This window comes from Pygoscelis adeliae, unplaced genomic scaffold (assembly GCF_000699105.1).
Source record: "Pygoscelis adeliae isolate BGI_AS28 unplaced genomic scaffold, ASM69910v1 Scaffold496, whole genome shotgun sequence".
Classification (NCBI taxonomy): domain Eukaryota; kingdom Metazoa; phylum Chordata; class Aves; order Sphenisciformes; family Spheniscidae; genus Pygoscelis; species Pygoscelis adeliae.
Window position 1 is genome coordinate 19,911 of NW_008824998.1, and position 12,522 is coordinate 32,432.

Consider the following 12,522-nt stretch of genomic DNA (forward strand, 5'->3'; position numbering starts at 1 on the left):
CTCCTGTGTCCCTGAGGCGGCTCTCTAGCCCCAGGCTGTGGGGCCCCAGCGGCCCAGCACTGCCCGAAGGAGGGGTCGGCAAGCCCCGAGGAGGGGCCCCGGGAGACCCGCTGGTCTGTTGGCTGCCTGTGCGGTTTATATGCTCAGGACAGCTCCTGCCCCGGCTCAAAGACACCTGCAAGAAACGGGAGAGTGATGGCAGGTCATGTTGGCAAAGGCCAGCCGAGCGCGGGGGTTGTGCGTCTGCTCCTTTGAGCCGACTTCTGGGTTTTTAGGAAATGTGTTCAGGCGTGCCTTCCGTGGGAGGTGCAGCGCTCCTTAAGCCACGTTACTTCGCTTCTGGTCTTGTAGGGTAAACAGTATCGGGCTAGATCAGTAGTGTAAATTTGATGTCTGCAGGGACACCCCAGAACTTAAAGGAGAAAGCAGTGGTGGCTCAGTAGGTGAGCGTCTCCCGCGCCGCTGCCTTCCCAGACGCGACCATGCACGAGTGATTTGGAAGCGATGCAGCCTCTGCTGCGTAATCTCCAGTTCTCTTGGATGTGGGGACAAAAATTGCTTCTAGACTCGATGCTTTTGACTGCCGTTTTTGAGAAGGTTGAGAGCGGTGTCGTTAGTGTTTGGAGCTGGAAATAGAGTGGGAAGAAATGGTAACAAAATTTCGAAGGGCTTTTATCCCAGCTTAAAATAACACCAAACCTACAGGGTAGTGTGCGAAAGTTAGTCTGAATCCGCTCTAAAAGAAGAGCACTTAATTGAAAATGCACATGTTGCTGCTTGCTGGTTTTGCTTGTCTAAATGAAACTCTGATTTTCCTCCAGGCATATATGATTAAAGCATGTCTGTTATGTAGTCAACGTATAATGACAAAGCTACCTTAGTGAGGTGTAGAGGCTTATCAGATAGGAGGAGAGAATGACAACCTGGCAGCTTTTTTTTTTTTTTTACAGTGGCCCGACAGCTGGAAGTAGTGGCTTTTTGTGTGGCTTTCGGAATTTATTTACACAGTTGGACCCAATCAATTTTTTTCATTGGATCCAGCATCATAACGCTTCATTCAGAATCTTGAATTCTGAATCTTCTTCATTCAGAATCAAAGACTTGCGCTTTGAGTTTTCCTGCCAATGTTCAAGAGAGCCTCTAAGGTATTTCAGTGAACAAATTAGGGAGTGTCTTTTACCACGGTGGCTTGAGCTGGCCTTTGCCGTAGCCAGTTCTGCACTGTTTATAGCTTTTATAATGAAAAATCTTGCTTTCCCAGGACGATAAATGGATCCTGGCTGCTCGCACCTTTGCTCACCAGTGTCTACGCTTGGTACTCCAGCACTGTTTACAGATGCCTCTGTGTCCAGGTGCAGGATCTGAAAAGCAGCCTGCTGAGCAGCTGCTGTTCTCGGGTCTTTGATGCTTGAGAGAGACTCTAGGCACCCAGTACGCTGGAAGGAAAAGTACGTGGGACAGTGGGATGGTGCCTGGTGGAAGCATGGCAGTTTGGTGCTACAGAGCAGCAGTGGCATGAAGAATTATCAGCTGATGCTCAGCTGTTTGTTTTACAGGCGAGCCTGCAGGTCCGGCCGAGGTGAGGGACCGGTTGCACATTTAGTTGCATACATCTACAACAGGATGTAAGCTGTACTGTAAAGAGCTTATCGTTGGGGTGGGAAGGAAAAGACGGTCGTATCGAGTGTGACTAACTCAGGAAGCTGTTAAACGGTGGGGCTACGAGCAGAATTAAGGTACTCGGGTTCCTATTCCAGGGTCAGCTCACAAGAGCAGGAGTTTTCCAGCTGGTACCTGAGGATTTTTTGAGCAGCTGGCTGCCTCCTTCAACATACACGCCCCCTCCAGTGTTTGGGTTGCCCCGCACTAGGCCAAACCTGTCATCTGGCATCTGTCAAATTCCTGAGAGAGCACGGTGGAGTACAAAGTTGGGGGCCCAGCTACCTCTGCTGATCAAATGAAACAGGCAGGGTGGCAGGTGTATTTCGAAGAACGTTTGTTACTCCACTAGTTTCTGAAATCTTTCCTGTTTGCCTGCGTCTAAATGTCTAGTACAAGAACCAGGGGACATCGAGGAAGCTGGCTGGAGCAGGTTCAAAACAAACAAATGGTGTTTCTTTGGGCAACGGGGAGTAGACCGGTGGAACTCCTTGCCAAAGGTTGTTGTGGATGCAGGAAGGTTAAGTAGATTCAGGGGAAGACAGGGCAAAAACGTGGAAAAGAAACCACTGCTGGTTTCTAAATGACAAAATGCTGTGGGTTTAGGAAGAGCCCAAACCAGCTGGAGGTCGGGACAGTACTTGCAGAAACTGCGTGCCTTGTCTTACGCTTGCCTCCGCGTGGAGGCAATAATGGTTGCTGCTTATCGCTTTTCAGGCTTAAGAGTTAGAAAAATGTTTTCAAGATATTTACCCCAGAGTGAATGACGCTGTGTTTCAGAGCATGGACACTGCGTGGTGGTCACAGTCTTCACCGCAGCATTCTCTGTGTAAGAGAGCATCTGGGACGTGCTCCTTGGGACACCCTCAGTATTATAAATAAACCCAGAAAAACGCTTCACTCCCCCACCCCCCAGCAAGCCGGGTTTAGCAGCGCCCTGAATGTTACCTTGAGATGGTATTTCACATTGCCCTTTCCAAGCCCTTTATCCCATTTGTGTTTTTCTGACGTGAAAAAGATCTGCTTGGACTCGGGAAAGGAAGAAGAATAAGGCTACTGTTTTAACTGTGCCAGCACGGCTGACACAGCACTGCTATGTACACCCCTCACTGACCTAGTGAAACTTGTGAACGTAGATCAAGGCCTGATTTATTGGCAAAAATACACTTTATATCTGTTACCGCGCTGTAATCAGTCGAGTGACAGGGGAACAATGTGTAGCTGATCGGAACCAGGAGCATTTGTCTTGTTTAAAAGTTAGAGTTGTCTGATAAACTGTTCTGCTTTAGAGCTCTGAGTTGCTGTAACTGCAGCTATCAGGGTTTCAGTGGGTAGTATTTCCCCTTGATCCTGTGTAGTCACAGAAGCAGTGTCTTAATTGTTGCCTTTTCTGGCCTTTGGTCACAGATTATCTGAACAGGATTGCTGAATTCCACTGGAGCGTTGCCTTGGAGTGATTGTGTAATCTCGAAGAAGCCTCACTGCTAAAAGATTGTTGAATTTTGCTTCACAATTCCTGCAAACTAGGTACAGCAGGTCAGACATTAGCTAGCCAACTCAAAATCTGTACGTTGCTGGAAGCATAGGCCAGTTTAAACTACCAATGTACTTTATGTTACCTACTGTGTAATAGGAGCAACAATTAAGGCATTGATCACATAGCAGAAGTCTACTGAATTACAAGACCGTGAACAAAATGCAGGAGATGGGCAAAGACGGCCACTGAAATTTCATAGCTGTTTCTGAGGGACCGCAATCTCTTATGCTTCAGAAAGCCTGTAAGGTTTGTCCGTTATTTGAGTCCACAAGACAGAGCAGCCACCACGGCTTTGTGTCTTGGCATGCGCTGCTGCTTCTGATACCCGTGACAAGTGTGACTAGAAAGCCTTTGAACCGGTTTCCAAGTGGAATGAGCCTGGGTTGTGACAGCTCTAACCCAAATTGGTCAGTTGGTTTCAAGTATAATGTTCTTCAAAAAAGGAAGTGTTCTACTACGGACAGCTTCTCTTTAAAATGATATGGTTCTAACGGAAGTTATGCTCTTTCCAGGCAAGTATATAGGTAAGGTAGGGTCTGTGCTCGAAAAAAATTAAGAGCATTATCACTGAGATGAAAGCAAAGAGGAGGGAAGTATCAGATGGTTGCTTACACCAAAGAGGCAGCAAGTTTTTAGATTCTTACCTCCTTGCTGTACCAGCAGTAAGAAACCAATATTGAATACCCTTCTTTCTCTTTCTGCATTTAATTCCCGTGTACTCTGGTGTATCTGAAACCAGAACTCTGCGAAGGAGAAGGAGGAATGTCAGAGATCTGGTTTTGCTCATGCTGACTTGCTCCAGCTTTGCAGAGATGTTTTCCGGGAAACCTGTTCCGTGTCTTAAAACAAGCTTTGAAGGCTGTGTGGTTGACAAACGCCATTTGTCTAGGCGGCTGCTTGTCCTTGTTTTCTGGCTTGTATGGTACTGGCACGTTGTTCTTGCACAGTAATACTCTTCCCTTTCCTGGCTTATTTCTCTAATACTGGGGGCGAGGAATGAAAGCTTTTGTATCCCCCCTCAACCTGATGACCTTGCGTCTCACCTGATCCAGCAATCTAATTAGTCGTAGAGCTTAGCGTTGCTTCTGAGCTCGTTTGTAGTTTACAGTGGGTCTGTAACAGCAGCTGCCAGCCAGACGTATTGCAGGCAGGCACTCGGAGCTCGTGAAAAGGCGGCTCTAGGCTCTTGCCCTCTGCAGCGAGTTTCTGTGTTGCGCTCTCGTAAGCCTTTGCTGCCTGCCTACGGTTCTGACTCGCTGCTGCTTTTTGCTCGCTCCACATCCGTTCTAAAGGCTACACAGATAGAGCATCTTCTGAGGTCTCATGGATAAACACAACCTTGCTCGCTGAACGCAGAAGATGGACTATGTGAGCTGCTAATTGGGGAGTGAGTCATCGAGGGCAAACTTTCTTTGCTCGCCACCTTAGAGCATCAGTGACATTTAAAGTGAGCTTGGAGCGAATAGTGGGTTGTACAACTCCTTACTTCTGCTGATCTTCTCTGGACCCAGTTTGGACTTTGGAGAACTTGAGTCAAAGATCACTCTGAAATGACGCTTTTGAGAGCACCTGCTGTAGCTGTGAGTATCGCAGAGCTTGAGGAAGTCTTGGGTTTTCTCCCCCCCCCCAAATCTCCCGACTGTGGCAAGAGCGGGCTGGCCGCCCTTCTGCCCTGCCTGGGCCAGGGACTCTAGAGGGTGCCTTGTACTGCTGATGCCTGTTGTGCTTTCACTTCCAAATGACAGGGTTCTCCCTGTAAAACTGTTTTCTCTGCTCAGTGGCGTTGGTCATATCCTTCCAGAGCTGGTGCTTCAAGACTATTAGCATTGCTGTCAACGTGTGCGTTATTTATTGTGTATGCTGAAGGCTCCAGTGACAAGGAGGTTCCAGTTCTATTACTGTTGTTGAGGGAAACTTCTGAGGACTGGCACTTGGGCCCACCTCTCTTGTTCTTGTTTGCTTTTGTCTGTTTCTTTTCAGAAACAGACATTTTTCAGCCATTGTTTCCTCTGGAAGTATTTTTTTTTTGTCACGTTTGCAACACTTTCAGTTTTCACGTTTTCCTGCAGGAGCTGTAGCTTTGAGAAGTTTTGTGGCAGAGTAAATGACTTCCTGTATAAATAGTCTGGTTTTACGTTTGCTCGGGTATGACAATGTAAGAATTGTCTGGCTGCAGGTGTGGTTGTCTAGACGAGGGAGTCATTTTGGCATATCATGTTTCTGAAAGGTTTTGAAGTTTTTTTCTTTTGGCTTGGTGATTACAGTGAAGGACAGATGTGCATGAATAAATAATTTTTTTTCTTTCTTGTGGATTTAGCAAGTGCATAGAAAGGCTTCAGACCCAAAGATGCAAAGAGGAGTAAACTTTACCGTTCTTCTTGTCTCTTGGACTTTACCATTCTTCTTGTCTCTTGTATATGCAAAGATTGGATGCCACTGAAAGCCAATATCCACTGCATGTTCCCTGTTACTGCAGGTTTTTGTCTGCCCTTTTAGGGTGGATGATTCGGAAAGCAAGGTTATCTTCTTAAAATTCCATTCTGATATTTTTCCATCTGAAAAGAGATTTCTGGTGAGACATCCCTAAGGAGTTCTTGTAGAAGGCTTAAAGTAAATGGCCAGCTTTCTAACCCCTAATTTCTGTGGATCTTTGCAAGCGCGCTTATAAAATAGCTGAAAATTGGACAGTTGTTCTGAGTGATATGCATAGACAATATATATACAGCATCCTATCACTGCAGCCAAGTCTGAGAGTGTGATCTAAGGGGCGCAGAGGTGATCTAAAGGCTGGTCTTGCTGCAGCCTGTGTTCCCATTGACTCCCTTGCGTAAACAGAGATGTGCATCCAACTCTGTAGTGAGCTCATTCACAGCTACCCCAGCAGATAATCCCTCCCTTTCTTTTTTTTGTAGGGTGGGTTTTCTGCTGGGGTAGTCCCTGATCTGACTCCCTCTGAGATCAAGTGAGCACGAGGGTTAGTGTGGGAGAAATGGCAGCAAGACCTGTAGCCAGGCATGGAGGGAATGAGCAGAGCGGAGCCTCACTTGGTTTTACAGCTAAGGCGATCTAATAACTGACTGCTAACCAAACTGTGTCCTAGGACTGCAGACTTTGCCCTTCATGGCTGCTGAGAAAGCTCCACGTTGATTTTGTTACATACCTGGACAATAAAGGGATTTATTCAGAATAAAGAGCCCTGATATGAGGATTGCAGAGTTGGGTGCAGCAACTCGCCGGAGTAAACAACTGGACTTGTTGTTTTTGTGTCCATACTGGGTATGTTTGGTATGAGGTGTGAGAGCCAAGTGGGAATATTTAGACTTTTGGCAGCAAAAACAGACAAGCTGAAGGAAGAGGGGCAGTGACAACTCTTCTGTGTCTGTGGAAGGAAAAGGACATTACAGAGAAAAACAGGCATGTTAGTCCTTTGATCTGAAATTTAGTCTAACATCTCTTCTCCAGTTGCAGGCTTGTAGCTGTTAGAGGCATCTCAGGCAGCAGTGAACAAGTCTCATCTTCTCAACTAGCGCGTTTAGTGCTTGTTGTCTGATGCTCTAGAAAACTGGGTTAGTCCCTGCGTGTGCGCTCGGAAGCCTGACCACTTTATTGGTTTAACTGGATTAGCTGATAGTTTAAACTGAACTGTTTGTTCTCACTCACACTGTAAAGAGATTGTACTTTGCTGGCTTTGTGGTTAGCGCTTTCCATTGCCAATCTGTTCCTGGAATTATGCTAGAGAAGAGCCCAACCCATCAAGGAAAACAGAATTGCAGCAGGTTTTTTTGTCAGTTCATGCCGCTTGGTCTGACAGTTGTCTGTGACCGTCTGCCGCCAACAGAAACGCCAGTGTCGTTGTGGAGCGTCCTGTGGATTTGGTACTTTTGTTGTTGTAACTTCTGAATCTCTGAAATCAGTATATGATGTCAAGCAGTATAATTTTTTGTGACGCTTTTTTTTTCCCTCTCCCCTGGTTGTTGAGTAGTTGCACACTGGATCAAGTTCAGTATTGTTGGGGCTACACTAGAGTCGTAGCTTCTTATGCCACTAGAAAACATGATGCAGTTCTCTGTTCTTCTCCGTTCCTCATTGCACAGCTATGTGCAGAGAGAGGCTGTCAGCCAAATACTATTACTTTTTTGTAGTATCTGAAGAAGTACAATATCCTTTCCTCCACTGGTGTCTGTAAAGGCAGTGTTGTCTCGTGCTTAACAGGAAAGTTCTTGAGAAAATCATGCAGGAGAGGCTCCTCTGCAAGCAAGGGAGTCTGACTTATGCAGTGAAGCCCATGAAAAGCTACATGAGGATATCCTTTCTTTTGTTATTATTTTCTTGCCCAAATCTGTTACAGAATCGTAGAAGGGATAGCTTGGCTGTGGGGGGCAAAGCCGTGCTTCCCAGTGTGTGTTGAGGGTTTGTCTCCTTGGAAGGGTTTTTATTACGCAAGGTGTTTTCCAGGCTGTGCAGCGCACGTCGTTGCCTGTGAACTCCTGAAGGAGGGGTTGGACAATTGAATCTTTGGAAGACTTTATTGGTGATGTTGGTTTGAGGCATCCGTGATGAATGGCAGCGGTTGGAAGGAAGGCTGCTGACACTCTTGGTACCTTTTTTGCATCTAGCCCTTTGCTCACCTGAAATCTTCTCTTCCAGCATCCAGGTGGAGAAGAGGTTTTGCTCGAACAAGCTGGTAGAGATGCCACCGAGAGCTTCGAAGATGTTGGGCATTCCACAGATGCCAGGGAAATGCTCAAGCAGTACTACGTAGGGGAGATCCACCCGGTAAGGACCAGCTGGCTGTGACAGCCTCTTTCAGGCACAGGATGGGACTGTGTAAAAGTGTGACTCTCCTGCGTGTAACCCACTAAACACATACACCGAGATGTGTCTTGCGAAATAAGTAAGTAGTTAAGGTTTTTAGGCAGTCTCTGTGTTGTCCAGGATTTCTGTTGAGGAAAGAGGATCTCTGTTGAGGAAACAAAACTAAATTAGTCTTCTCCTTCCACCATTCGGAACAGATTTCTCACTACAATTAAATCAGGGGCGCTTAAAGAAGCTAATCTAATTGCTTCCCTCCTTAGCTGGTGGTACCGTAACTTCTCCATGCCTTGTAATTTAGAGTTCAGGAGGGTGAGAGATCACAGGGGCACGGCACGAACACCAGCTTCCTGCCTGCTACAAAGACGGTGCCTTTGGGTGCTGAAGGAACGACTCCTTTGAAAACCGGGTCCCGGCAATTACCCCTGTGATGAGGACTGTGTACAGAACAGTTCCCTCATAAAGACTGCAGGTTTCTCTTGAAGTCAGTGCTTATGTTCTTCTTCTTTTTTTCCCCTTGACAGCATGATCGTAAAAAAGAAGGTTCTAAGGTAAGCTATTAGTGTTTTATTTTTCTGTTTTAATTTAATGCTGTGGAAACAATATTACGCTCACAGAATGAACAAAGAAGTTGCCACACTTCTCTTCCCTCCCCCCCCCTCCCCCGGTGGAGCTTGTGGCTTTACGTTTACACAAACTACAGTAATGAATAAATCTTCCAAGCAAATTATACCTTTGTTTTTGTTCTGAAGCTCAGCAGTCACCTCAGTGTGAAATTGGAGGTGGTTTTTTGTGCCCTCTCTCCCCTGACATCAGCAACGTTATTTCCACACCTTGAGCCACAGACCGTTTTTTTGCATTACTCGCTATGTCCTGACCACTGAACTGTTAGTGTTGTTACATTCAAGCCAGGAGACGGGCACAGCCACCGTGGGGTTGGCTGTAAAACAAGAATCCTCTGTTAACTGCCCTAGTAATCACTGGTGTCGCTTAAAACTCAGGTATTCCTGGATTAGAACAGGGCACAGTGTTGCAAAAATGCCTTTTAAATGGAGGGGGAGAGGGAAATGGTAATAAATAGAATCCCATCTGAGAGGTAAACATGTGCCTTGCAGCTGGCTTCTCTTCTCGCTTGGCGTGAAGGCTTGGACCAGGCGCAGCTCTGCCTTCAACAACGCTTTCATTAGATGTTGTTCAAAGCAGGGCCACTCGCAGAGTAGCGGGAATCAAGAAGGAAGCTGTCAGCAGAGAGGGCGGCGACTGAAGCCCTTGGGAGCGTTTGCTTGCTGTAGTCAGCTGTAGAAAGAATAACTCGGGCTGGGTAAAGCCTACGCTTAGTTACAACACAGGACTGCATGATTATGCATGTATTCACCTTAAAATTTATTGTTTGGTTCAACTCCGTTTCATAAACAGAATCACATGCCTAAAATGTGCATAGAAATAAGTAGTAATCCGAGTAGCTCCTTTGGATATGAGTTAAATATTTTTTTCAAGTATTTTTCTCTTCTGAGGAGAAAGTCCAGTGAGTTATGTACAGCGCAGGTCTTTCTCCAGTGTACAACAGCCATTTTAAAAGCAGGCCCAAGTACAATTTAAAAATAGCAAGAGACAAAAGTCAGCAATGTAAAAAGAAATAGGGGGGAACCACAAAAAAAAAGGAAGTTGTACGTGTATACTCTTGTGACGCAGCTCAGAGGTAGCTCCCCACAGATAATGTTTAGCATCCACTGAATGCATTGTGGCAGAAAAGCAAGCACTAAGGCTCTCAAGAAGCCCTGTCGGAGCGCCGGTTATCGTCCATAGCATGTAAGATGAACAGACTGGTTTGCGAGGTCATGAGCAAGACCTTTTTTTGAGAGGGGTGCAAGTTCCAGTGTGAAGTTGAGGACCGGGTGGGAGGGATCGGGTTGATGGAAGGAATGTGGAGGTGAGGAGGAGGGCAAACATCCCCAGAAACATCCGCACTTGTGACAGGGGATGTTTGGGAGAGGAGGGGAGGGTTATTTTTCCTCCGTATTTGTAATCACATGTTCGGTCTTGTAGTCTTATTAGCACATGTTTAACGTTTCTTTTTTTCCCTGCTAACACCCTCTTTCCTCCTTCAGGATCCAAGTATGACATCCTCAGGCCAAGCAAGGTATAGTATCCTCTTAAAATAAGAGTAAGAAATTGAGGAGGTAGGAGACTCTGTTTGTAGAACTGCATATGAACTCTAACAGGCAGGAAAAAAACCCCGGGGATATTACTGCACTGTCCTTCCAGCCAGCGGATAGTCCAAAATTAGTTGCCAAACTGCAGCGCACCGAGTTAGCTGCCAGGGCGTGCACCTCCCTTGTTGGATGTGGAGACACAGCCGGTGGTGCAAAGTCCCCTGCTCCGCGCTGGGCAGAACAGGCATCCTGGTATTCTGCAGCTTGAATTCTCTGGCCCAACGTGTTCGTGTTGCGCAACTATGGCTGCAGTCCCTTCGCGCTACAGTGATCGTTTGGGTGGTCGCTGCAGGCCACGGGGTGATGCCACACAGCGATGTGCATTTTTTTTTGGAGGATCTTTGCTGTGACCAGCCCCATTTAGTTGAAAATCCAGGAGTGCTTACAACCAGAACAGGGCCTCAGTCTTTCGTAGCTGATGCAGAACTTTTTTGCTAAGGAGGCTGCCGAAGGTGAGCCTGTGGCCTCTGGTTTATGAGTGAGGCAGATTTATTGTGGGATAGCCGTAGCAATTTCCATCCTTGAGTCAACTCCGCTGTTTGCATAGCACAAATTACAGTCTGACTTATTTAAGGGGGAAAAAAAAACCCAACAACCAACAACAAAAACCCCAAATTGGTTTCTCTATGTGCCAGGCTGGAAACTTCAGCAATTCAGCTGCTATTTTATAAGCCACCGAGCCACCCTTGCAGGCGCAGGGGCCTCTCGCAGGGGCTGGGCAGAGCACTGAGCACGGGGACTGCTAGAGCTGCCCAGCCCTGTGAGCCAAGGCCCGTGTGGTTGGTCTGTGAGCTGATGGGAGACGGGTCCCGAGGCTTCCCTAGGTGAAAACAGACATGTAATACGTGATGAACGTCTTGAATGAATTATTAACTCGATACTTTCTCCCGGTTTATGTTGTGTGTATTTTTTTCTTGTTTTGTTTTTTCTCCCCATAGTTTCTGGTCCACCTGGCTAATCCCCATCTTCGGAGCACTGGTCATAGGTTTAATGTATCGCTATTACATGTTGGATGGGAGAACCTCTTGAACTGACCTTGCTGGCACCTCAGAAAGCCTGAAAGAGAGGGTGTGAGAGAGAGTGCACGCGTGCAACACGTGGAGTTCTGCTTCCCTTAACTTCTTCCGCCTTGCTTTTAGCTTTGAGTCTGTCAAGTGATGTTGATATCCATGGGACCAAGCTAATACCAAACTCTGTCTGTCCTAACTCTGGGACCCACAGACCTGTCGTACTTTCCTCTCACGGTGGCCGGGCAAGTACAACTTCCCGGTATTCTTTTAGGTTTGTGTGTGGTCTCCCTCGCGTGTGCGCGCTCGTGTGCTCGCTCTCTCACTCTCTCTTGCTCTCTGAAGTAAACCACAGACAACCTTTTTCTTTCAATGCCTTTTCGTTAAGCCAGACAACGTGAAACAGCTGCTAGTGAGCCTGTGGGTTTGCCTCAGTCCTTCACAGAGCATTGTCAGAAATAAACTGCAAGCTGTCTACAGTCTATTCCAGAAAAGATGGCCGGGGATGCGGTTCCGCAGTAACTTTCCCAGTGCATGCAGGCAACACTAATTGGAGCAGCAGGAAATTGTTAGCTTTGCTACCTCTTTCTGTACGTGTCTGTTTTTAACGGTTAAACAAATATAAGTATTTTAAAAGCGATTCTGTTCATTTTGTAATATTTGTACTTGTCACTTTAAAATGTATATTCTGTGAAACAATTTATACTGTGAATCCTGGTTTGTTTGGGTGCTTTTGTGCTGCCTGCGGCAGTGCCAGAAATGGGAACTGACACGTGGCTTCTCAAAACGCAGATTTTTCTTTCTCCCTGAGGTCTTGATCCGACACAAGTATTGGAAACAAAACCCGTTCTTACTTACTGTGAATGTGCACCAGATGGGGGGAAAACCCAAATAAATCCAGTCTCTTCTCCCTGAATGAAAAGGGAAAAGAAATCCATTTGGGATTTGTGCATAATGCTGTTTTTGTCTTGGAATAGAGGAGGGTATTTCTCTCTTCTTCTGTTTTTGTGTGTCGTGTAGTCGGCCTCCAACAGTGCAGAGACAGTGTAAGGTATGCTTCATGCATTGAGGCACGAATCTTTCCAGCTCTTCCAGCACGTTGGTCTGTGGCTTCGGGATCTGCTAAACAAAGGGAACTCGTGTTCTGGTGTCCGATATCCGTCAGCGGTGCTGTACAACGCTGCTCTGACACTGGTTCCTAATTCAAACGTTACCGCAAAGCTGATCATCTTTTTGAATCGCAGCAAAAAGGGAAGCGATATACCGGGGTCCTGTTTGTGAAAACCGCCCGTGG

The 12,522-nt window shown here is 46.6% G+C and overlaps 1 protein-coding gene across 1 annotated transcript in view; it reads left to right on the top strand.

The window, feature by feature from the left end:
• Nucleotides 1–11,869, top strand: part of LOC103918778 (cytochrome b5 type B) — a 16,881-nt gene extending 5,012 nt beyond the window's left edge. The window contains exons 2-6 of the mRNA XM_009326180.1: nucleotides 7,035–7,071; nucleotides 7,844–7,972; nucleotides 8,533–8,559; nucleotides 10,117–10,148; nucleotides 11,160–11,869. Of these exons, the coding sequence (XP_009324455.1) occupies nucleotides 7,035–7,071; nucleotides 7,844–7,972; nucleotides 8,533–8,559; nucleotides 10,117–10,148; nucleotides 11,160–11,250 (316 nt within the window). The 3' untranslated portion in view covers nucleotides 11,251–11,869. The remainder of the gene's footprint in view (nucleotides 1–7,034; nucleotides 7,072–7,843; nucleotides 7,973–8,532; nucleotides 8,560–10,116; nucleotides 10,149–11,159) is intronic.
• The last annotated feature ends 653 nt before the right edge of the window (nucleotides 11,870–12,522 follow it).